At 37.5% G+C, this 27,218-nt stretch overlaps 1 protein-coding gene across 7 annotated transcripts in view; it reads right to left on the bottom strand.

Annotated features, from left to right (window-relative positions):
• Positions 1 to 27,218, bottom strand: part of PDLIM5 (PDZ and LIM domain 5) — a 350,516-nt gene that overhangs the window by 158,754 nt on the left and 164,544 nt on the right. For 4 of the 7 annotated variants that reach the window (XM_053703441.1, XM_053703442.1, XM_053703443.1 and 1 more), the window contains 2 exons: positions 11,071 to 11,107; positions 7,584 to 8,026 (listed from right to left, as the gene is read on the bottom strand). In XM_053703441.1, coding sequence (XP_053559416.1) covers positions 7,584 to 8,026; positions 11,071 to 11,107 — 480 coding nt within the window. The remainder of the gene's footprint in view (positions 1 to 7,583; positions 8,027 to 11,070; positions 11,108 to 27,218) is intronic. The other 3 variants (XM_053703447.1, XM_053703446.1, XM_053703445.1) reach the window with 2 other exon arrangements.

Here is a 27,218-nt window from a genome sequence, read left to right as displayed (position 1 = left end):
ATCCTTTTTTTAATATTACGTAATAATAAAGTATTGTGATTGCCAAGAGTTGTCCTATGTGGCTGTATTTTTTTCAAGTTTTGAGTTAGCAGCTCGTCCGCCCCTCAACCTTGCACCAAGCAGCAGTTTGGGTAGTATAGTTCCAATTCGCCCCTCTGGCTGACATCCTTTTAGTACTGTAGCTTTGAGCAGCGGTTGTCTACTTTAGAAACAAAGGCTAACCCAATCAGTAGTGAAACCTGAGGAAAAAATGCTGCAGATTGGGTCAGCAGTTTCTGCGCCGGACCAGCAGTGCTCTGCACCTCCCAAGCAGTACTTTTATGAGATTAACCTCTGAGATTAAGCAGAGTTGCAAGTGTAAGTTAATTTTTTTCAGTACAATGCCCCTTTAATTTACAGCTAAGACTACACACAATTTAAATTATTATGCTAAACACCAAATTAGGGAGAATTGTCTAGAAAAGATTAATCTCCAGTTTAGAAGTCTACAGTATTATATTTTCAGTTATGGAAAAAATACTCTTCCAACATTAGAATTCTCACACTTATGATTTGAAATATTTGCCAGCAATGTCAATTCACACATATTGGTTTCAAGTCTCAGATTTTTACACAGTGTCAATTGTTTTAGCATTAGGACTCTGGCAGAAGTCAGTGGCTTTCCATAAATGTGGTCTTTAGAAGTTATATTTTTTTGCCAATTAAAATAATATGCACCAAAGAACATTTAGGCACTACATGCTATGTCTACATATTAAAATATATATTTAAAAAGGGACAGTAAGCACATTGTAATTACAATACATTTTTGTTGTGCTGCTAAACAATAACATATCAGCCTAGTCTTAAAGGGATATTAAACCCAATTTTTTATTTTAATGATTTAGATAGAGCATGCAATTTTAATAATTTTCTAATTTACTCCTATCTGAATCATTAATGAAAAAAAATGGGGTTTAGTGTCCCTTTAATGTTTTTAAAACAAACATCCTTTATCTGCAATTATTTTACAACAGACAAACGCCACCCACCATTTGTTTTATTTTGAGGAGCCAATCTGGGCTTTAGTCACAAGATAAGCAGGCTAGCCACGGTTATAAAGTTAGTATACAATGCATTTATTTGCCGTTGTTATCGGATAAAGATAATTAGGGACAGATATCTAGCAGAGTTAGCCTTGAGTAGTCAGCAGCATGCATTTTATGGTCTGAATATTAGAAATTGCTTAATTTTAAGAACAGAGCTATATGACATGAAAAAGGGGTAAAAAAATCTTCTTTCACTACACACAAAGATTTTATATACAAATCCCAAGGCGTTTGTAGTCCCTTTTAAAAAACAAAATATTGCATTAATTTATATTGGTCACAAAAGCCAAAAACTTCCTTTTAAGAGTTATGGCTCAAAATGAACACACAAAAGACGATGATGAATGAATTGTTGCCCAGGTGTGCATATTTTTATGAACCCTCTTAAGAAATATTAAACCAAAATGATATTTGAAAATTTTCTTCTTAAGAAAAAAATGGTTTTGAATGCATCCAATTTATTGATGGGTTTTTTTTATGCATATTACCATAAGAAAACATTTATGATAATTTAAAATGTTCAATTATGAGTAGTCAAAAAAAAACAATGTATGCTTATCTGATAAATTAATTTATTTTATGGTAGTAAGAGTCCACAATTCATTACTCCCGGGGAATTACCTTGCCTAACACTAGGAGCAGGCAAAACTTCCCAAACCCCAAGAGCTCTATATAACCCCTCTCACCTCTATGGTAGTTAGTCTGATTAGTAGCCAAGCAAAACAGGCAGGGGAAAAAAATAAAGAGAAAACAATATAGAAGCCTGGAAAAAAAAGGTACGCATTAACATAAAAATCCATCACCAAAAACAGGGAAGGGTCTCATGGACTCTTACCACCATGAAAGAAATTTATCAGGTAAGCATAAATTCTGTTTTCATAAAGGTGATAAGAGTCAATGACCCATTACTTCTGGGAACCAATAACAAAGCTGTGGAGAGTCCATGAGTAATAAAAAGATAGGATGGGATAAGAAACATATTTCTTCCATAACAAAACTAAATCCACAACCCTCAAAAGAAAGTACAAATATTTGTTTACCATTTTTCCATGCACTTAAAAACAACCAACAGGCAAAATTAAACTGAAAACGCCTGAAGGACCTTTTTACCAAAAGCTGCCTCAGAAGAAGAGATAATATCAAAATAGTAGAATTTAGTGAAAGTATGTAAAGAAGACCAAGTAGCTGTCTTAATGTCCACCTTATGCAAAGGCTCAAATGGAGGAGCCTGCAAAACCTTCAGAACCAGATTCAAGTTCCAAGGTGGAAAAATTGTTTTAATAACAGGCTTTATATGCACCAAAGACTGAACAAAACCATGAATATCAGGAAGATTAGCAATTTTCTTGTGAAACAAAATTGAAAGAGCAAAAATCTGACCTTTAAAAGAACTGGCAGATAAACCTTTATTCAAATCATCTTGCAAAAATTGCAAAAATCTAGGAATCCTTAAAGAATGCAAGGAAAAACCATGATTAATACACTAGGAATTAAAACTTTTCCAAACTTATAATACATTTTATTGGTAATTAGGGCTTCAATCACAGAAAAAAAAAAACAAAAAAAAAACTAACCATTCAATTTCCATGCTATCAAGTTTAGAGATTAAAGATCCTGATGGAAAAACGGACTTTGACAAAGAAGTGAAGTTCTGGCCTTAGAGATAGAATCCAAGGAGGGCAAATGGACATCTGAACCAGATCCGCAAAAAAACTCTGCAGGACCAACCTAGAGCAATTAGAATCACTGATGAATTCTCCTGCCTGATTTTGGAAACCACTCTATGAAGAAGTAACAATAGAGGAAACCCATAGGCCAGCTGAAAGGACAATGAAGCTATCAGAGCATACACAAACTCTGCCTGAGGTTTCTCGTGAATTTACAAAGTATCTGAAGTCTGTTGTTCAACCAAGAGTCCATCAGGTCTACCTCTGGAAGACTTCAAAGATTTACAATCTGATTGAACACTTTCAGATGAAGAGACTATTCCCCTGGATGAAGAAACTGATGACTGAGAAAATCTACTTCCCAACTGAACACCCCTGGGAGGTGGACAGCTGACATTAAGACAGCAATTGGCCTCTGCCAAGAGATAATTTGAAAAACTTCCCTCATTTCAAAAGGACTGGGAGTCCCTCTGATGGTTGATATAAGCTATGGCTTAAGCTATGGCTGTGACATTGTCTGACTAGAAATAGCAGACAAAGAAATCCAGCAAGCCTCAAATGCATCAAATTGATTATCCATCCACCAGAAAACAAGTTAAAAAACAATAATTTAAAGAAACGACCAACAGCCCTCTGACAGTCTAACGCATTTTGGTTGTGAGAGCCTTAATCATAGACCATTGTTTGACTGGAACCAGAGAAAATATACTTTTAGAAGGGGCCAAGCATGAAGAACTCTGAAAATTGCACAAAGTTTTAAGATGTTTATAGGCTACCTTGCCACTCAAGGAGCCCAAACTCCCTGTGGTGTCAGAAACCTGCAAATAGCTCCCCATCCTGAATGACTTGCATCTGTAGTGATTACAGACCAAAAATAAAAATAGGATGATCAAAAGAAGCCCCCCCACAAAATAGGCTGGGGATCCAGTCACCAAGACAAACTGTATGTTTCAACAGTGGTTCAGGGATCATACTCTTATCTCTGAGGATTTTTCTAGATTTCAAAACAAGACAAAGCTGAAGTGATCTCATAGGAAAATTAGCAAATGTGATAGCATCCAATGCTGCAATCATAAGAAGTAGATCCTCCATACAAAGAGCAACAGTGGGAAACTGGAGGGATTGAAGATTTTGACAGGCTAAAACCAACTTTAGTCTTTGATCTGTTAGAGACAATTTCATGAAGTCAGAATATATCTGGAACCCCAGAAAAGTAACCTTTGTCTGAGGAACCAAAGAACTCTTTAGCAAACTGATCCTCCAACCATGTTGATGAAGAAACAACTGTCTCTTGGTTTGAGATCCTACTAAAACATTAATCTAATACAAAGATATTGTAAAGCTATTTTATGACCGCTGATGGCAGACAAAAGAGCCCCCCAGAACCTTTGTAAAGACCCTTGGAGCTGTAGCCAGACCAAAAGAAGGAATAAGCCGGCTCTGATTCCGAGACAGGCCTCTGATCATCAGAAAAAACCTCACAGAAGCCTCACTAGCCTCATGAGACATAAGAATATTGCTACTAGCAGAAGGCATATCTTTTACGTTTACTTGAAGGCAAAAAGAGTGCCAAAATTTCAGACACTATAGCTTTAATAAATTCCTTAATGCCAGGAGCAATTTGAGCTGGACCTTCCTGTAATTAACAAACAGAAGGAGCAATAATACCTTTGGAAGCAAGTGCAGCATTAGATTGGTCTGAATGCATCAAAGCATTATGGAAGGATTCACTTCACATCAGTCTAAGGGAGGGGAGCCTCAGCCTGCTTACAATAAACACACTTAATACAGGTGTTCAGAAATATCAGCTTCCAAAGGAGGAGGAGGATTAGGGACAGATTCACCAGATTCCATAGTTAAAAACAGAAATAATAATAATAATAACCAAAAAAAAAACAAAAGAGATCTAAGAAAATGAATATGAAATACCCCTCCCGTGATCACAGCTATAGCAGGAAGCGCCCAAACAAATGCCAATATAAAAAAGTTAGAAAAGCGACAAAACAAGTGCACATGCGCACGCCCATGCAAACAAAAAGGTACTAAAGTTTCTTTTACTTAAAAAATCCTCATGTTTACAAAAAAAAACTGTAATAACTAATACCCAAGAGATTAACCCAATACAGAGCCTCTTATATATGGGGTGCAAATTAATCTGATCCCAGGCTATAAACATTTACTTTATAATAATGCCAAGTATAGATTTTAAAATAAAGTAAGTTTTTTTTTTAAACACCCAAACACTCTCCTACTATTATTATTATTATTATTATTAACGGTTATTTGTAGAGCGCCAACAGATTCCGCAGCGCTAATATGCATAATTGCAGGAAAAAAACAATCCTGTACTGAAAACATATCAGCAGAGGATATATTATAGGAGTTAACTGTAGACCCATTAGAACAAAGCAAAAGACAAATCCATGCAACATCCTTCGGGGGATAGTGGCAAATTCTCATAGTTAAGAGAAAAGATAAGTCACACACCAAACTTCTTAAACTTCCCTCTTGACAAACACTTCACTCTAAAGAAAATGGGTCTCAACTCAGTCTGAGAACCCCTCTCAAAGAAGAATTTATCTGCACATAACCATTCTTCACCTAACTCCAGCGGAGGCAAATATAAGACTAACTACCATAGAGGTGGAAGGAGTATATAATGTAGAGCTCTTGGGGTTTGGGCATCTTTGCCGCCTCCTAGTGGTAGGGAAGGTAATTCCCAGGAGTAATGAATCATGGACTCTTACCACCTTTATGAAAGAAATAAAACTATGCTATATTGTTTCATTATTCAATAAGCCCAATTTTCCTATAACATAAGGGACCATTAAAGTCAACATTTCAACAGCACAGAAAATGTTTATTATTGAAAGTGAAACAGTATTGAAATATGCATTCATTACTTATTTTGCTTCCTTTTGCTGTAAAATACATCTGAAATTTGTACTTGTTTCACTTTCTCCCAGAGAAGCTTGAGTTAATACTTTTAGCTAATTTTTTGTGAAACACTGTTTACCCCCCTCCTCCCTCACCTATCTGTACTCATTTGTTCTTTTAATGCAGAGTATTAGGTTTGCACAGTTCACCTAATATGCTTTTTATCTTTTGCAAGACTGCAGAAAAATACTGTAATTATAATGTGTTAACTGTGTTTATAAGGGACATTCTTGTGTAAAAAATAAAACGTTCCGTTTCATTCTAACATTTTATTTTAAAATAAATTCCTTTTTGTGTTTAACATCTGCAAAGGAGTTAAATAAATATTCAAATATGTAGTTAGCCACAGTCGATAAGGGCACAGCTGCTGAGCAAATGTAATGCAGACATACATGCGTATGCTCCATTCACTTGTATCCTTGACTGGAGCAGAAGGGGGAGTTCCAAGAATGAAATATAACTTCAAGTTTAATCTTTTCAAATAAGGTAAACACATAGAGAAAGTAGGGAAAATGTTGAAAAATAAAACTTAAAAGGGACATAAAACAGGTTGAGATGTGTGCATATCCTAAAAGGGATAATTAATTAAAAATAGTTTACATAAAAATATTTTTTTTTAAATTGCTGGCAAGTATTTTAATAATAGTTTTCAAAAATAAGCAAAATTAATTAATTACATAGCTAAGCTGCCTGGGGCAGCCATCTCCACCCACCCGTATCAGTGTTTAGACACAGGTATTGTATTTCAACTGAGTTCACAGCTTCTAGGCATACTCCAGCAGAAAATTGCTGTGCCCTTTTGCATTCTACCAAAACAACAATAGATATAGATACAGCCATAGAAGGAAATGTGTGTGGGGAGTTAGAGTTTTACAATTCAGAAACTAAATGGAAAGGGTTAATGGCGAGGCACTGCAGTATAAATTTGCAGGTTAAGTAATTAAAGTACGTATTATATTTTGTCTCTATCACAACTTGTTTTAGGTCCCTTGAACAATATATGTTTACACAGGAATGTAACTTTAGGACATATATGTTTGATATATTACATCACTGGTTACTTACATTTCTGAACTTTTCCTTTGGAGTTAAGACAGGGTATAAATGTATACCAAGGCTGGCCTATGCAAGTTCAGAAGTGGAATTCATATTTTAGAGATTTATGAGTTTGAGATAATGTAAGAACATAAATTAAAGTTTCAGCAATGCTTGTCATAAAAAAGAAATTGTGTATTAGAATGTGGGATCTAGTATTCAGAATCATTGGACTGCACATAACTTAGCAATGGAAGAAAGAGCCCCACAACACTATCAAAAAGTATGAAATAGGATTAATATGTTGCACCTTTTTTGTTATTATTAATAAAGCTATTTTGAAGGACATTACAAAATATTATATTAGTTTGACTACATCTCCTACAGAAGTGATTGTGAGCCTTAAAGATGCATTCATGTTGTGTGATTTAAATCCTGCCATATCAAAGAAAGTAAATTTTAAATTGTATTATTATTTAAAAAGTATAAAATCAGGGCAAAAGTATATTTTGGAAGCCAATGAGCTTGCCATTTTTTTTCCTTTCTTACAATTGCAAACCACCTAAAGAAAATGCCTTTTTTTGAAGAGAAAAAGAAAAAAAAAAAAAATAGAGAAAAGATAGAAATAACTTTTATAGCCAATGTAGTTATTTGCTTGTTTAAATGCTACTTAACACAGCATGAGGCTCATTTAAGCACACATTGCATGTAAATTGGTTTTGTGCAGAATTTGCTCAAGATTCTATATCAGCCTGTTTCCTATTTCTTAAAACATCATATGAAAAACATTTTTGTGAATATATATATATAAAAACACACATGCGAAGCAATTAGAAGGCCCCTTAAAGCCACCTACCCATTTTGGTTTCCATTTTGTCCTCTTCTCTGAGCATCAACCCCATCTTGGGCATTTGCAAACTGGTTGTTTGTTGAACTGTAGCTGGCAGGCTGCCGTGGGATATTAACTGCAGGTTTAGTAGCACTCAAAGCTGGTGGTTGCACATCAGTGGTGGGTTTGTAATTAGTATGCAGTCCAGGTGCACTGGGTGGAGGCGGGCTAACAGCAGCCAATAGGGACAAAGCTGTTGGCTGTGGGGAAGCTTGGGACAAACGAGATGCAGAGGCTGGGGTAAAGGCAGAAGATGCAGAAGGGATTGAAGCCGTTTTGGAAGAAGACACTGCTCCAAAGGGTCTAGGTGCTTTATTGTAGGCCACATTGGTTGATGTGATCTTTGGTGCAGCAGGCGTGGGAGATGCAATGGGCACAGGCTTAATTACTTCTTTAGGTGCTTCATAGGTCTACAAAACACACAAAAATACACACCAACCACATGCAAACATATAATCCGTTTACCAACTACATGTGTTAGAATTCCTTTATATAACATATCTACGTACCAGCTTTATAAATAAAGTATAATAATAATATTGCAGTTCATGTATTGAAAACATAGTAGTGCTAAAGATGATTTTATACTTTATACTATTGAATATCTAGCTAAACCTAATTGCTTATATTTAGAGGCTCTTCTTTTTTGTTTTTCTTGTATATTACATTATAATTGAGTAAATGCCCTTATTTATTTATTTTTTGTATTACAATATACAGGGGAATTACACAATGTAATATATTGATAGCTTACTAGTTAATAAGAGAAACTCCCTCAACTTTGTTAGTGGATAGTGGTATACCCAAAGAGCATAAAACACATGTTTTATGTTTTTTACTTTTTCAGCATGAGAAAGACAACAAAAATACATTTTAATATGTCTTCTTTTCAGTGAAACAATAAGAGATTTATTTTTTTTATTTATATTTTTTTCTAATTTAGAAGTCAAAAAAAAATTATGAGCCAGACACACATTTGGGAGCCAGAAGTATGTGTAAAATAGCGTTATGTAGAATAAACCAAAAAAGAAAGGGGGAAAAAAAAAAAAGATAACACGGCTTCTTTACATGTAAAATGTCAAGCACTGCACTGTAATGATGGATTCTCACAAGTACGTAAATAGTATAACAGAAGCTTAAATATATATTAACCTCTTGCGTCATATATGTAGGTACTAAATCACACAACGTACCATGTTGACGTAGTACCTATGTCCAACAAGGCGCAGGTTTGGTCCTGCTGTCAGCTGTGGCAGCAGGAGCCACAACCGAGTGGGCAGAAGGCATCTGCCTTCATATAGTAAGGGAGCACTGATTAAGCAGCCTTACCATATGAAGACAGATTGCCGATGTAGACAAAAACCACAGACAGTGTCACTATCCGTGTTCTCTCTAAGGCCAGTTTTGTGAGCGTCCAACAGTGAAACAGTTACTAAAGGAATGACAACTTGTGGTCTGTGTTGTGTAGTGTTTGCTAATTGCTCTAATTAACAGTTTTACTCCTGGGCTGCTCATAAAACTTGTCATAGAAGCAACACTGGTCAATATCTGTATCAAAGCGGTGATGCAGGTGGGTGGTTTGGCCAGTTAGGAAGGAGATGAGCGGTCAGCCCATCGCAGGATGGGAAGGAAGAAATGGATCCCTAAACTACAGAAAAAGAAATTGTAAAGGGAGAGGAAGAGATGGGTTCCTACAATAGAGTAAAAAATGCTGTTTAAGAGAGGGGGAGGTAAGCAGTGTTCCCTCTAAGGCCACATTTTGTGAGCGGTCCAGCAGTGACACAGTTAATAAAGGACCAATACCTTGTCCTCTGCATTGTGTAGTGTTTGCTAACTGCAAGATGTGGTTCCCTTATTAACTGTTTCACTGCTGGGCCATTCACAAAATGTGGCCTTAGAGAGAACACTGGAGGTTAGTCCATACACTACAGAAAGGTTATCACTTGGAGGGGGATCCCTACACTATATACAGAGAGAAATGCACTCACAGGAATGAACAACAAGCTCAATACCATTGTTAGCCTGTTCTATGGCGAATTACCACCTGGGTGCAACTTCTTTTAGCCCAGCAATGCTTTTCACAGAGTAGAACTTTCCGGTTTCCCTACACTACAGGATAAAAAAAATATTAAAAACAAAAAATAAAAAAACCTACACAGGAAACATAAGATGGTGGTGACAAGTGGGAGGATTACATAGATGTTTGGGAGGGAACAGGGAGGCTGAAGAGGGATCTCGAACTACAGAAAAATATAAAAAAATAAATTAAAAAAACATGGCCATACAGTGGGTATTGGCAGATTTTATACCAGTACCTAAGATAGTAGTGACCAGTGTGGGAGGGGTAGGGAGGGAAGATTGCTGTTTGGGAGGGATTAGGGTGGTGGTAGGTGTCAGCTGAGAAGGTGCTCCTTTAACTGCAATAAATATTACCCGTAAAAGCTAACTAATTAACCCCTTTCATTGCCAGGAATTTCAGAAGTGTTTTACACAGCTTCAACTAGCAGCCTTCAAATTAACAAAAAAAAATGGTAAAAGCCATACATGTCTGCTATTTCTGGGATTCTAGAGGGGCCCAGCTTTCACAACCATTTGTGTTATGACTGCACCAGCGGTATGTAAATAATTTCAGTAAGAAACCCAAAGTTTGTGAAAAAGTTCACATATATATATATATAAATATAATTGCATTTGGCTGCATGAAATATACCAATGGGCCTATATCAATACCTTGGGTTGTGTACTTTTTCTCTGACATTTCCAGTAGAGAAGGGGGTTAAACACTTTAAGATTGTAATATAACAGTTTTAATTACATATGTAAAACAACTTTGCAATACACTTTCACAAATTATAGTGTCCACTTTATTGTGTAGGCTTTGCAAATCCTGCTATAACATAGGGCCTGGTAAATCCTGGAAGCCAAGGGGCTCAAGCTACAAAAATATTACTTCTGGCTCCCAATTGGTTTTATCATTCTACATCTATCTATTTTTTTATTTATTTTTTATTTTTCATTTTGTCGTCTCTTCATCTATATTACATCTTGTTACTACATTTTCCATACAATTGTTACTCCCTTCTTTAAATGACTAAGTAAGGGTATATGTGTGAAGCTTCTTTAAATATGACAGACAATTAGCATATCACAGTTATATGTTACCATTTGAAAGATGTTCAGTTCATATCAACTTGTATTTTCCATTGCTAAAACTATACTCAAGCATTTTGATTCACCATTATATAGGCTGGGGAGAAAATGCATACCATGAGAAAAAGCTTTTAAGAAGACAAGTTTAAAACTTGACATTATGTCAGGTGATCAAGTCCAGAAACACCACTTCTGAGAATAATTTACTTTATATCTCTATATGTATGAACATATTTCATCATGGCAACATACAGATTAGTATACATAATAAAACACACAGCACTTCATTGTTATAGGTACTTACAGTTTGGGCTGGGTTTGGGCTAGGTTTTGGTGTAGCTCTAGAAAAAAAATGAAAGAAAACAGAATAATTAGATTTAAAGGGACAGTTTACTCAAAAATGTTCTCACCTTTAATTTGTTCCCAATGATCCACTTTACCTGATGGAGTGTATTAAATGGTTTACAAGTAGCTCCTTTACCCTTATATTGGCATTTGAAATTGTTAATTTAGCATGTGGTATCCCCACCTATTCTGAAAGTTTGTGGCCGCGCGTACCAGCTATAGATACGTTTTGTAAACACAGCCAGCAGAAGAAATTACACTCCCAGTGTGATAAAGCAGAGATAAGGTGATAAAATGTTGATTTTCCATTGTTCTCTCAAAGTATTGGTGATTGTTTTAAGGACAGATATAAGATAAAGAAGCAGGTATATGTGCACAATGTGATACAGTAATAAGATCTGATTATATCTACAAGCTCAACCTATTTTATTAGGCTGTGGCTTCAAAACACAAAATCAGAGCTTTAATATACACAAATAAGCCTTAAAAAGCTAATTTTCATACATTTTTTACTCTGCAGTTGGTAAAAAAAGCAATTGTAAACACATTAAGGGAAAACTATTTTACAGTATACTGTCCCTTTAAAGTCAATTTATGTAAGTATGCTGTGAGAGAAAATTATTAATGTGATATTTGTAGCAAAAAAAAATCTGTAATAAAAGACTCCCAGAAAACAAAAATGTGTTACTTTCAAAACAGTCTCTTCCCAATGAGTGACGGCTTCTCACTGTCCTAACTGCTCGGGGATCAGCTTTTGCCAAATTAGAGACATAGATGCTCCCATGTTTTTGCTGTATAGTAACTAGCAACTAACCATCAGTTTATCTGCAGACCTAGAATGACCTGATTTATTCTGGCATTAAATGTGTTCCTGTTGCCAGCAAATAAAAAGGTGCCTGATTTGGGAAGGGGTCAGATTTACATAGTTAAAGGGTTATGAAACTCAAAATTACATTTATGGTTGAAATTGAGCATGCAATTTTAAGAGACTTTTTAATCTACTTCTTTTATCAAATATATTTTCTTCTCTTGTATCCTTTGTAGAAAATCATACCTAGATAGGTTCAGAGCAGCAATGCACTACTAGGAGCTAGCTAGTGATGCACATATGCCTCTTGTCATTGGCTCACTTATAAGCTCAACAAGAATTGATCATATATGTAAATGTGCAGAAATTAAACATATATCTAAATGCATTCATCAGTTTAATTATAAAATGCTCTAAAACCTTACAACAATTTCATTTTGAACTGATATATCCCTTTACATTTTAAGGTTAACCTGCTTCATGGCAAAAAAAGAAAAAGAAAACTATGCCAATATAGAGTTTAAAGGGACATAAAACAAGTTGGGATAGAGACAACATAATATAATATGTACTTTAATTACTTTACCTGTAAATTTATACTGCAGTATAAATTTATTTTTAATTTCTGAATTGTAAAGCTCTAACTCCCTCCACGCAATTCCTTTTATGGCTGTATATGTTTATTGTTCTTTTGGTAAAATGCAAAAGTGAATAGGGATTATCTGTTGGAGCATCAGTTGAAATACAATGCCTGTGTCTAAACACTGACAAGAGGGGTGGAGTTAGCTGCTCCAGGCAGTTTAGCTATGTAATTCATTTTCCTTTTTTTTTTTTTTTTAACCTTTTGAGTGCTAATGACGGCTCTGAGTCGTCACAGAGTTTCTCATTCTGGTGCTAATGATGGCTCAGAGCCGTCATGAGCACTCTCCCACCTTGAGGGAGATCCTAACCGCTACTACCCCGGCGATCGTGCCTGTAGAGTGACAGGCACCACTGGGGCTTCACGTGATGCGCGGTGACTTAACAATGTTAAGTATAGGAGGAGGGGGACATGCTGCTTAGAAGCCTGTATCTCAGGCATTTAAGCAGCTACAGACCCCCAAGACCCACAGTTGGAAAGGTAATCGCCTAACCTTTCCAACAGTGTAAGTCTTGGGGGTCTGTAAAAAAAAAAAAAAAAAAGTAAACATTTTTTTAATTTTTTTTAAATAAATAATAAAAAAAAACATATATATATTAGCACCCAATTTTTAAACATTTTTTTTATGCAAACTATTTTAAATTTTAGGATATATGTCATGAAGACATAGGCACTGATAATCTAAACATTATCAGACCGACGAGAAATTGCTTTAGGCCTCGCAATACGTGGGTCTGGCGATATATTAAGAGAAAATGTTTTTCTGAAAAATGTCAGAGGGAGGAGTAGGGTAAATACTCAAATCCTACTGCAGAGAATCTGTAACTGCAGAAGGCAGTGCCTAGTACTGACAAAGTATTAGAGTAAGGAGAGAAGAAAGAAGTACTATTGTGGCACACTTGTTATATAAACAGATGAGGATTTTACTAAACAAATAAGGGGAGGGGTGAGAGGAAAATGGGGACTTAAAGTAATAAAATTTAACTTTTAATAAGAGTGATTAAAAATGGGAAAACACATTAAAATCATTTAAAAAACAAATACATACACATGCCTGCCCCCTATTAAATGAGTAACAGTACACATCACAATTAGGGTAGTATCACACACTGTAGCAGGGACGAAACTACAGGGGGTGCAGAGGTCGCAATTTTTTTGTATTATTTTTTTTTACAATAAAAACCGTTGACCTGCCACTGCCTGCACTGATATCATGTGAGTGTGACATGATGCTTCACTAGTGTCTCTGACTACAGGGGTTAGTGTTTCTGTTTTACCCATTAGTGTTTATGTGTGTGTGTGTGTGTGTGTGTGTGTATGTGACTGTGTGTGTATTTATGCATGTATGTGTGTATGTTTGTGGAACCAGCAAATTACAGACCTTGTTACTACAGCATGGGGGGCGGGGGGTAAACAGTGTCAATCTATACAGTACCACTATATACAGTACAGGGGGGAGGGGTTGGACCATGTCACAGACTAGTTTGGTCACTTTATAAAGTACTGGGACGGGTAGGGTCAGGCCAGCCATCTCACCCGGCAGATTACAGACTGTGTCACTGACTCACTATATAAAGTACTGGTGGGTTAAACAGTGTCACTATATACAGTAATGGGGGTCAGACCATCTCACAGACTGTCGGCACTGGGTACCTCCTTTTGTAGACATGTTATCTGATTTATATGTATTTTCTGTGTTAAATGTAAAAAAAAAAATATGTATCAAATTCACTTTTTTGGGGGGGAGGGGGGCCCTTCTTAGATTCTTGCACCTGGGCTCTGTGGTTTCTAGTTACGCCTCTGCACTGTAGTTCAGAATATCAAATACAGCACACAAAGTAGGTGACTATATACTTCACACAGAGTGCTGCGAATTAAAGAGATCGCTCAAAGGCTTAATCAATCTATCCCCATGCTACATCAACGTTTTAAGTTAAAGATACAGAGTAGCTAATGTGATTATTAGGTGCATAAGCACCAACATATAAGTAAACAGAGGGCAGTGAGTTTTGCCACTGCTTATTCACTTAGTAATCACATTAGCTACCCTGTATCTTTAACATAAAATGTTGATGTAGCACGGGGAAACCCACACTCAATAATTGCTCAGGTGCTGCGATAGATAGATTAAGCCTTTGAGGCGAATAGTGAGATAGGGATCTCTTTGATTCACAGCACTCTGTGTGAATTATAGTCACCTACTTTGTGTGCTATATTTAATATTTTGAACTACAGTGTGATACGACTATAATTGTGCTTATTACTGTTACTCATTTAACAGGGGGAGGCATCATTTTAATGTGTTTTCCCGTTTTTAATCATTCTTATTAAAAGTTAAATTGTATTACTTTAAGTCACCCTTTTCCTCTCACCCCACCACTTATTTGTTTGGTAAAATCCTCATCTGTTAATATAACAAGTGTGCAACACTAGTACTTCTTCATTCTCTCCTTACTCTGATATCTCCTTACTCTGATATATTAAGAGAAACTAGGCTGACCTTCTCTATGCCGACAAGTGGCAATGTGTCTTCCATAGGAAATAGGGATCGCAGCTTCAGCAAAAATCTGCCAGCATCCCCACTAATCTGCAATCTCGGTGGGGCGGGGCTGTATTCAAAATATGTTTACACAATATAGACTATCTAGACTGTGCATTCGCTAAAACAAAAGATGGTTTGCATATGCACATTCACTAGATTTCTCACAATGAATATTTTCACCACTGGAAAGCTGGCAAGACCAATATGGCTGAAAAGATGCATCCAAGATGGAGTACAGTGCTTTAAAAATTAGAAACTCATGGTGGTGTTTCCCCATTAAAACACAAGTTACTCCCTTAAAACACCAATGAAACTCCCTCAGCACACATATTTGTTATGGCTGCAATCTCCATTTTTAATAAGAACCAATTTTTTAAAAAAATGATTACTATTAAACCTATAGGAGCTGTGGGAATATGGGTATATTATACATGTACGGTATATATGTTTTGTTTATATGTATTTTATTGGATAATGCTATAATCTGTATTTTAAGTCTTGTCTTTAAAAAATGTGTATTTTGCTTTTGGGATATTTTCTTCATTTTTTTAAGAAGATTTTGTGTGTTTGTTATAATATTTCATATTTATTTATTTATTGTTGATATAAGTTTTCACTAATTTTAACATGTTAAAATATTGCAACTGCACTGTAACAAATGTGTTATTAATATAGAACACAATTGTTAGAGTGCGTTCAGAACAGTGAGAACTTGGCAATAAAGAAAACTAGAAAGTCTCAGCTTTTGTCTTCTATGAAATATTAATAATATGAACAAGAAATCTTCTTCCTAAAAATAGAAAGAAATAAAAATGCCAAAAAGCGAATTCCAAGATTTCTAAAAACACAAGAGTAAAAATACTTATTATTTAATAAATTGCATATAAATAAAACATTACATATGCATGTATAATTTACCCACAATTCCCCAGCTCCTTATGGGGTATTGCAGATGTCGTAGTTTCACTATTGTATTGTAACAAAAGGGGTTGAGTTACGGTTGACACATGTAACTTGTATTACCATACAATACTGTGTAAAGTTATTATTTAGGTGGCAATGCTGCTTTGACGATATTGCCAGTATCAGAAAAGCATTACAACCCACAGAGATGTATCGTGAAACGCCTCTCTGCCAGACCGCCTTAAAACACTGATTTCAGCTCTTTTGTAAATTTCACAGGCAATGTCAATCCCACAACCAATACCTTTTGAATATATCGCTACTTGGAAGATGCTTCGATCATCAGGGCTATAGTATTAAATAATCTTATATACCTTTTAATTACAAGACATTTCTGTTGTGCTGCTATAGAACATCATATCAGCCAAGTCACATTTGACTTCCAAATAAAAAAAACCCAACAACCTGAGGTAGATTCTTCTAAAACCAATAAATCTGCACTATATAAAAAAGGGATGAGCATTCGGTTCCTTCATGAGGTAAGCAATGGCTTGTTCCCTGATTGATTCTAAAAATCTGGATTTGCAGTCTTTTACAGAAATCAATCCGGCAATGAAAATATTTGAAGGACACGAGCTGCTGCTTACTTCTGCTATAACGCTTTGAAGCAGTAACTTGCTCTCTAAACTCTAATGTTCATTCCCCCCCCCCCTATCTATGCATGTAATCTCTTTTCTGCAAATTATTATATACTTGCAAGAGGATAATGTTGAAGAGTTTTGTTCTCGGGTTGTGACCCCTACATAGACAGCTAAAACATTGTTGAGCATTACCTCTTTAAATGGTAATTCTCTTGACCCCCGAGTCGTTGATTACCGTCCCCTTTTAATAAACTTAAATTACCTTAAATTATCCAACAATTAAAGAATACACAGACACTTGTTGCTTGGTAAAAAATACTGGCCACAGCCTGTTTATTAAATAACAAATTTAAAACACCAAATCAATAAATCTTTGAAACATATAAAAATCCATTAACTCTGAAGATGCTAGCTCCAACACTTAATTCATTAATCTTCCTTTTCCTGTTGACCAGGCCATGTATAAATTCACCTGGACTTAAATAAGTCTGTTATTTCTTTAAAACCACCAAGCTCCAAGGAACCCTGTGTCCAAGAAGCTACTTAAACTGCTCTCCCACCCAGTGGGTAGATTAACCCATTCACTTATGGCCATAGTCCAATTGCAGAAGTGAGGGAACTAGCACCTGCCAAGCTGTGACAAAACATAAAAAACGGTACACAATGGGAGGGAAAAACTTCTTGCTGCCATGAAATTAATTTCTGAAGATGGTCGTCTCACCACTTCCTTATATGACCTTCTCCTGTAACCCACCCCACTCCAGCAAATATGGGACTAATTCCTCTCATGGGTCAAAAGCCCCTCCCCCTACGTTCCTTCGTGTCCGGGGGCTGACTTTCTATCTGCCTCTGTGCTTACAGTACAGTCTCTTAATAATTGTTGTGGATTCACATCACATTTTAAAAACAAGGAGTTTTTGTTTACACCTTCTATTAATGATACATAAAACAGCACTATTTAAAAATATTAAATTAGGTAAATAAGGAGATACATGTCTGTAAACAGCTAGTCACAAACATAAAAAGGAACATCCATATTAAAATGATTATTAAAAAAATTAAAACAAATACATTATGCAATGGCCACTCTGAGGTCCAAAAAATAAATAAATCATTAATGTCCCTTTAAATGGTATTACTGCATTACCAAAAACTGACCTAACTACAGAATAATTGTCTTATGCATACTTAAAGGAACATTATAATGCAAAAAGGATATACTCTAATTCAAGGGTCGACAAAACTGTTTAAAATTTAGGAGCCAGTAAGAATATTTAGGAACATAACAGTAGTATGTGTATATAGATATATGGAGAATAGCCCAACACAGTAGGAGCTGGGGTAAAATTCCAGGAGCCAGTAGCACCCGGGCTCATGGATTTGTCAAGTCCTGGTCTAATTAGTTATCTATTATCAGTAATGTAAAAATGGCATGATCTAGATATGTTTTTTTCCACACATACACACAAAACAAAAACATAGGTAAAGTCCCTCTCTGAAGTACCAAACCCTGCAGCTTCCAAGGAGAAGGCAGCTTGTGAGCCAATCAGGAGTGGCAGTTACAAACCCTTTCAGTTCCTAGCAGAATTGTAGAGCATGTAATTTTTTAAATAAAATGCCCGGCCCTTATATTGACTCTCACATGACTTAAAGGTGCATATAATACATGTACTGAAAACAATGGGATTGTGTGACTGTTGAAGAAACATAGTGATCGCCTGCCCTTTTTAGACCTCATCACCACTAAAAAAAATGGATGGTTTTTAAGAATGCAAGTGATTAATGTTAATGTGTTCTCTGTGTAAGCAGATCCGTTCTTTGGTAAGCTACAGTCATAAATGTGAAGTCAAAAGCTTAAAAGGGAGCAAAATATTTTTTCTCTGTTTTATTTACATTACAATAAAAAAATACGATTTCTGCACTCTTGTGAGGTGTGAGTAATTAGTCCCTAAGGGGCAGTTATTCTCTCTTTTAGCTTCCAATTTAACCCCTTAAGGACCAGCGACGTACCCTGTATGTCACTGGCCTATTTTTGGGACTTGATTGTTTTATAGCGCGGTCTTGCCACCAGTGTTGAAACTGCTCTATTTCACAAAGCCTGCTGGAGGGAGGGCATTAATAACGTGTTCTTGCTAAACTTGTGCTGTTATGTCCTGAAAAAACCCTTAACGACCAGTGACATACAGGGTACATTGTGGTCATTAAGGAGTTAAAATAACCTATAATCTGGCTCCTGAGATGACGGCCTCAGATATTCTCAAGATTCTATTAGCCCCGTTCTACTCTTAATTGCCGTCCCTTACTATCCAATTTCCTTCCTATGCTCAAGATCTAAATGATGTGCTCTTCCAAGATCTTATTTAATGTACCATATTTACATCTAATCTACATAACCCAGTGTAACATGTTAAAAAAAGATGGAAGTATTGGCAAATAATACATTTAAACTTGCATGAGTCACTGAAAGCTGTGCAACTGTCTGTGAGCACTTTTGAGTACACAGGCCTGTGAGTTACAGCTACATTGGATGTGACCTCTCTGAGATTGAAGTCCATTTCCGTGTTTTAGAAAGACAGATAGACACACAGTCAAAACTGAAGGTAGCTGGCTCTTAAACATTTTTCTGTCTCCTAGAACAACAAAATTTGTCAAGCCCTGTAGTAATTTTCTTTCTTGTGTCTAGGTGGGAAAATGTTGAGCCAATGTCACTGAATGGATTGAATGTTAATAGTATATACAAGTCTAATAATCCAAAATAAAAATCATATTTTTAAAAATTATTAGCCAGTGATTTTATCTTTTAAGCTTATTTTTGAACATTTGTCTTTTCAATACATAGGACCGCTTTATACCCAAAGCTCTTTATATGCCTAACTAATGATGTGTCATTTGAATGCTTTGAGACTGTTATTTTGTCTGGCTGTGCACACGTTTAGTACATTTCAAAACATAAAATATGACATAGCAACTAATGACTTTCCCAGAATTTATTGTTTTAACCAAATCCTCATAATAAACATACCACAAATCACTCAACCAACTATATCCACTAAATTATTTTCCCCTTTGTCAAGTCAAAAAAGTTTAGCTCACTTATGACTGGTATGGAATTATAGAAAGTGATTTCACTCTGTTATTAGTCTATTTGCTGTTGAATGCACAGTGTGATAGTTATATTTATATGTCATTATGTATGTATAGTAGACTCAGAATAATTTACCAGAATATGTCCTTTGTGAACTCAAATGTCTATTGTTGCAATTGTATCTAGCGATGAGTTGTTCAGTGGCTGCCATATCATATGAAATGTATTCAAAATTATTCATGAAGTTCATTGGCTTCAAATTCTACATATTTTTAAAGGAAAATAATTATTTCCAGGTTAATTGAAATGAGAAAAAAGCGGTTTAGTGAACAAACCACCGCTACTGCCAAGAGCATTTTTGTTTTTCATTAACATTTAACACTACTATATAACTTCTTTTCATCACCAAAAGTGAAATAATTACATCTTTTACACAGAACCTACCATTAGGTAGGGCACCAGTCACATCACATGCAACAATGCACTGCATTTTGGCGAGAAAGAGTTTGTATTTTCTTTTCTTTGTTTCTTTTAATTAATTTAAAGTTTGTTTTTATGACAGTCGCACACAAAACAACTCCTCTAAGCAAATGGCGAATAGTTGAAAAAACATAATTTATGCTTACCTGATAAATTCCTTTCTTCTGTTGTGTGATCAGTCCACGGGTCATCATTACTTCTGGGATATAACTCCTCCCCAACAGGAAATGCAAGAGGATTCACCCAGCAGAGCTGCATATAGCTCCTCCCCTCTACGTCAGTCCCAGTCATTCGACCAAGAAACAACGAGAAAGGAGTAACCAAGGGTGAAGTGGTGACTGGAGTATAATTTAAAAGATATTTACCTGCCTTAAAACAGGGCGGGCCGTGGACTGATCACACAACAGAAGAAAGGAATTTATCAGGTAAGCATAAATTATGTTTTCTTCTGTTATGTGTGATCAGTCCACGGGTCATCATTACTTCTGGGATACCAATACCAAAGCAAAAGTACACGGATGACAGGAGGGATAGGCAGGCTCATTATACAGAAGGAACCACTGCCTGAAGAACCTTTCTCCCAAAAATAGCCTCCGAAGAAGCAAAAGTGTCAAATTTGTAAAATTTGGAAAAAGTATGAAGCGAAGACCAAGTTGCAGCCTTGCAAATCTGTTCAACAGAGGCCTCATTCTTAAAGGCCCAAGTGGAAGCCACAGCTCTAGTGGAGTGAGCTGTAATTCTTTCAGGAGGCTGCTGTCCAGCAGTCTCATAGGCTAAACGTATTATGCTACGAAGCCAAAAAGAGAGAGAGGTAGCAGAAGCTTTTTGACCTCTCCTCTGTCCAGAGTAAACGACAAACAAGGAAGAAGTTTGGCGAAAATCTTTAGTTGCCTGCAAGTAGAACTTGAGGGCACGAACTACATCCAGATTGTGTAAAAGACGTTCCTTCTTTGAAGAAGGATTTGGACACAAGGATGGGACAACAATCTCTTGATTGATGTTCCTGTTAGTGACTACCTTAGGTAAGAACCCAGGTTTAGTACGCAGAACTACCTTGTCTGAGTGAAAAATCAGATAAGGGGAATCACAATGTAAGGCTGATAACTCAGAGACTCTTCGAGCCGAGGAAATAGCCATTAAAAACAGAACTTTCCAAGATAACATTTTTATATCAATGGAATGAAGGGGTTCAAACGGAACACCCTGTAAAACGTTAAGAACTAAGTTTAAACTCCATGGTGGAGCAACAGCTTTAAACACAGGCTTGATCCTAGCTAAAGCCTGACAAAAGGACTGGACGTCTGGATTTTCTGACAGACGTCTGTGTAACAAGATGGACAGAGCTGAAATCTGTCCCTTTAATGAACTAGCTGATAAACCCTTTTCTAAACCTTCTTGTAGAAAAGACAATATCCTAGCGATCCTAACCTTACTCCAGGAGTAACCTTTGGATTCGCACCAGTATAGGTATTTCCGCCATATTTTATGGTAAATCCTTCTGGTAACAGGCTTCCTAGCCTGAATCAGGGTATCAATAACCGACTCAGAAAAACCACGTTTTGATAAAATCAAGCGTTCAATTTCCAAGCAGTCAGCTTCAGAGAAGTTAGATTTTGATGTTTGAATGGACCCTGTATCAAAAGGTCCTGTCTTAGAGGTAGAGACCAAGGCGGACAGGATGACATGTCCACTAGATCTGCATACCAAGTCCTGCGTGGCCAAGCAGGTGCTATTAGAATTACTGATGCTCTCTCCTGTTTGATTTTGGCAATCAATCGAGGAAGCAGCGGGAAGGGTGGAAACACATAAGCCATCCTGAAGTTCCAAGGTGCTGTCAAAGCATCTATCAGAACTGCTCCCGGATCCCTGGATCTGGACCCGTAGCGAGGAAGTTTGGCGTTCTGGCGAGACGCCATGAGATCTATCTCTGGTTTGCCCCAACGTCGAAGTATTTGGGCAAAGACCTCCGGATGAAGTTCCCACTCCCCCGGATGAAGAGTCTGGCGACTCAAGAAATCCGCCTCCCAGTTCTCCACTCCCGGGATGTGGATTGCTGACAGGTGGCAAGAGTGAGACTCTGCCCAGCGAATTATCTTTGATACTTCCATCATTGCTAGGGAGCTTCTTGTCCCTCCCTGATGGTTGATGTAAGCTACAGTCGTGATGTTGTCCGACTGAAACCTGATGAACCCCCGAGTTATTAACTGGGGCCAAGCCAGAAGGGCATTGAGAACTGCTCTCAATTCCAGAATGTTTATTGGAAGGAGACTCTCCTCCTGATTCCATAGTCCCTGAGCCTTCAGAGAATTCCAGACAGCGCCCCAACCTAGTAGGCTGGCGTCTGTTGTTACAATTGTCCAGTCTGGCCTGCTGAATGGCATTCCCCTGGACAGGCGTGGCCGATGAAGCCACCATAGAAGAGAATTTCTGGTCTCTTGATTCAGATTCAGAGTAGGGGACAAATCTGAGTAATCCCCATTCCACTGACTTAGCATGCATAATTGCAGCGGTCTGAGGTGTAGGCGTGCAAAAGGTACTATGTCCATTGCCGCTACCATTAAGCCGATCACCTCCATGCATTGAGCTACTGACGGGTGTTGAATGGAATGAAGGACGCGGCATGCATTTTGAAGTTTTGTTAACCTGTCTTCTGTCAGGTAAATCTTCATTTCTACAGAATCTATAAGAGTCCCCAAGAATGGAACTCTTGTGAGAGGAAAGAGAGAACTCTTCTTTTCGTTCACTTTCCATCCATGCGACCTTAGAAATGCCAGAACTAATTCTGTATGAGACTTGGCAGTTTGAAAGCTTGAAGCTTGTATTAGAATGTCGTCTAGGTACGGAGCTACCGAAATCCCTCGCGGTCTTAGTACCGCTAGAAGGGCACCCAGAACCTTTGTGAAGATTCTTGGAGCCGTAGCCAATCCGAATGGAAGAGCTACAAACTGGTAGTGCCTGTCTAAGAAGGCAAACCTTAGATACCGGTGATGATCTTTGTGGATCGGTATGTGAAGGTAAGCATCCTTTAAATCCACTGTGGTCATGTACTGACCCTCTTGGATCATGGGTAAGATTGTCCGAATAGTTTCCATTTTGAACGATGGAACTCTTAGGAATTTGTTTAGAGTCTTTAAATCTAAGATTGGCCTGAAAGTTCCCTCTTTTTTGGGAACCACAAACAGGTTTGAGTAGAACCCTTGTCCTTGTTCCGACCACGGAACCGGATGGATCACTCCCATTGTTAACAGATCTTGTACGCAGCGTAGAAACGCTTCTTTCTTTATCTGGTTTGTTGACAACCTTGACAGATGAAATCTCCCTCTTGGGGGAGATAATTTGAAGTCTAGAAGGTATCCCTGAGATATGATCTCTAGTGCCCAGGGATCCTGAACATCTCTTGCCCAGGCCTGGGCGAAGAGAGAGAGTCTGCCCCCTACTAGATCCGGTCCCGGATCGGGGGCTCTCGGTTCATGCTGTCTTTGGGGCAGCAGCAGGTTTCCTGGCCTGCTTGCTTTTGTTCCAGGACTGGTTAGGCTTCCAGCCTTGCCTGTAACGAGCAACAGCTCCTTCCTGTTTTGGTGCAGTGGAGGTTGATGCTGCTCCTGTTTTGAAATTCCGAAAGGGACGAAAATTAGACTGTCTAGCCTTAGCTTTGGCCTTGTCTTGAGGTAGGGCGTGGCCCTTACCTCCCGTAATGTCAGCGATAATTTCTTTCAAACCGGGCCCGAATAAGGACTGCCCCTTGAAAGGTATATTAAGTAATTTGGACTTAGAAGTAACATCAGCTGACCAGGATTTTAGCCACAGTGCCCTGCGTGCCTGTATGGCGAATCCTGAGTTCTTAGCCGTAAGTTTGGTTAAATGTACTACGGCCTCCGAAATGAAAGAATTAGCTAGTTTAAGGACTCTAAGCCTGTCCGTAATGTCGTCTAGCGTAGAGGAACTAAGGTTCTCTTCAAGCGACTCAATCCAAAATGCTGCCGCAGCCGTAATCGGCGCGATACATGCAAGGGGTTGTAATATAAAACCTTGTTGAACAAACATTTTCTTAAGGTAACCCTCTAATTTTTTATCCATTGGATCTGAGAAAGCACAGCTATCCTCCACCGGGATAGTGGTACGCTTAGCTAAAGTAGAAACTGCTCCCTCCACCTTGGGGACCGTTTGCCATAAGTCCCGAGTGGTGGCGTCTATTGGAAACATCTTTCTAAATATTGGAGGGGGTGAGAACGGCACACCGGGTCTATCCCACTCCTTAGTAACAATTTCAGTTAGTCTCTTAGGTATAGGAAAAACGTCAGTACTCGCCGGTACCGCAAAGTATTTATCCAACCTACACAGTTTCTCTGGTATTGCAACAGTGTTACAATCGTTGAGAGCTGCTAAGACCTCCCCTAGTAGTACACGGAGGTTCTCCAATTTAAATTTAAAATTTGAAATATCTGAGTCCAATCTGTTTGGATCAGAACCGTCACCCACAGAATGAAGCTCTCCGTCCTCATGCTCTGCGAGCTGTGACGCAGTATCAGACATGGCCCTAGCATTGTCAGCGCACTCTGTTCTCACCCCAGAGTGATCACGCTTGCCTCTTAGTTCAGGTAATTTAGACAAAACTTCAGTCATAACAGTAGCCATATCTTGTAATGTTATCTGTAATGGCCGCCCAGATGTACTAGGCGCCAAAATATCACGCACCTCCCGGGCGGGAGATGCAGGTACTGTCGCGTGAGGCGAGTTAGTCGGCATAACTCTCCCCTCGCTGTTTGGTGAAATTTGTTCACATTGTACAGATTGACTTTTATTTAAAGTAGCATCAATACAGTTAGTACATAAATTTCTATTGGGCTCCACCTTGGCATTGGAACAAATGACACAGATATCTTCCTCTGAGTCAGACATGTTTAACACACTAGCAAAAAACTTACAACTTGGTTATAATCTTTTTTAGCAAAAAACGTACTGTGCCTCAAAGAGGTACTAACGATTAAATGACAGTTGAAATAATGAACTGAAAAACAGTTATTGCATCAAATTTTAAAACAACACAACTTTTAGCAAAGGTTTGTTCCCATTAGTAAAAAACAACACTAATTAAATTTGTACATAAGAAAACAAAACAACGTTTTTTATACACAGTCACTATAAGAATTCTCACAGCTCTGCTGAGAGAATTTACCTCCCTTCAAAGAAGTTTGAAGACCCCTGAGATCTGTCAGAGATGAACCGGATCATGCAGGACATATAAAAGTAGCTGACTGGAATTTTTTGATGCGTAGCAAAGAGCGCCAAAAACGGCCCCTCCCTCTCCCACACAGCAGTGAAGAGAAACGAAACTGTCACAATTAAAGCAAAAAACTGCCAAGTGGAAAATAATGCCCAAACATTTATTCACACAGTACCTCAGCAATGTAAACGATTCTACATTCCAGCAAAAACGTTTAACATGAGAATAGTTATTAAAAGGATTAGTGACCTTAACACAGTAGTTCCGGTGAAATACCATCCCCAGAATACTGAAGTGTATACATACATGTCATTTTAACGGTATGGCAGGCTTTTCTCATCAATTCCATTCAGAAAACAAAAACTGCCACATACCTCAATGCAGATTCATCTGCCCGCTGTCCCCTGATCTGAAGCCTTTACCTCCCTCAGATGGTCGAGAACAGCAATATGATCTTAACGACTCCGGTTAAAATCATAGTAAAAAAATCTCTGTCAGATTCTTCCTCAAACTCTGCCAGAGAAGTAATAACACGCTCCGGTGCTATTTTAAAATAACAAACTTTTGATTGAAGTCATAAAAACTAAGTATAATCACCATAGTCCTCTCACACATCCTATCTAGTCGTTGGGTGCAAGAGAATGACTGGGACTGACGTAGAGGGGAGGAGCTATATGCAGCTCTGCTGGGTGAATCCTCTTGCATTTCCTGTTGGGGAGGAGTTATATCCCAGAAGTAATGATGACCCGTGGACTGATCACACATAACAGAAGAAATGTGTATTTAATTCAGCATGCAGCAGATTATATATATTAATACCTCTAGCCCCAAATGTAGAAAAAAAGCCCATGCTACATTATTAAGTAGGCAGACTGAATAAATCAATTTAATCCAGCAATAACCATCACTGAATATTTTCAGATATTGCCTGACATTCAATATCTCTTGAAAAGTATTTAATAAAACTGATGATTTTAATAGAACTACATTTTTGTTCTGTATCTGAAATTAAATGTTCTCAATACTTGCTGTCCTAGGAGGAACACTAGAATCAGAAAGTGTGTGTTCCTCTGTGCAAATCATGATGGGTTTATTACACTTAACAGTCACTATATGAAAAAAAAAGAAAAAGAAAAAAGCTGTAATGCTTGAGAAACTGCTAGGGGAGTTTCAAATTAAAAAAGATTATATAAAACTGGGCTCAACAAATCCAGGATCCAAAAAGCTTTTTTGTCTCCTAAATAGTCTTACTGGCTCCTAAATTTTAAACCGATTTGTGGACCCTTGCTATAAAACATATAATTCCTCTAAATACTGGTCTGTTAATAGCTGCATACACTGAGCATACTTCTCAAATGATTACTGCAGCTCATTTTCATCTTGACTCTAAATGGCGACAGCAGATAATTCAGGTAAACAAACAAATGGCTTTTCATGGCATTCCGAAACATTAAAACTAAATGTATGCTTACCTGTGAATTGATTTCTTCTATGGTAAGACGAGTCCACGGATTCATCCTTTACTTGTAGGATATTATCCTTCCCTACAGGGAGTGGCAAAGAGCACCACAGCAGAGCTGTCTATATAGCTCCTCCCTTAGCTCCACCCCCCAGTCATTCGACCGAAGGTACAGGAAGAAAAAGGAGAAACTACAAGGTGCATAGGTGACTGAGTTTAAATCAAAAAAATATAATCTGTCTTAAAATGACAGGGCGGGCCATGGACTCGTCTTACCATAGAAGAAATCAATTTATCAGGTAAGCATAAATTTAGTTTTCTTCTA

Source organism: Bombina bombina, chromosome 2 (assembly GCF_027579735.1).
Source record: "Bombina bombina isolate aBomBom1 chromosome 2, aBomBom1.pri, whole genome shotgun sequence".
Classification (NCBI taxonomy): domain Eukaryota; kingdom Metazoa; phylum Chordata; class Amphibia; order Anura; family Bombinatoridae; genus Bombina; species Bombina bombina.
The sequence above is the reverse complement of the archived record's forward strand: the minus strand, read 5'-3'. Positions and strand labels throughout refer to the sequence as shown.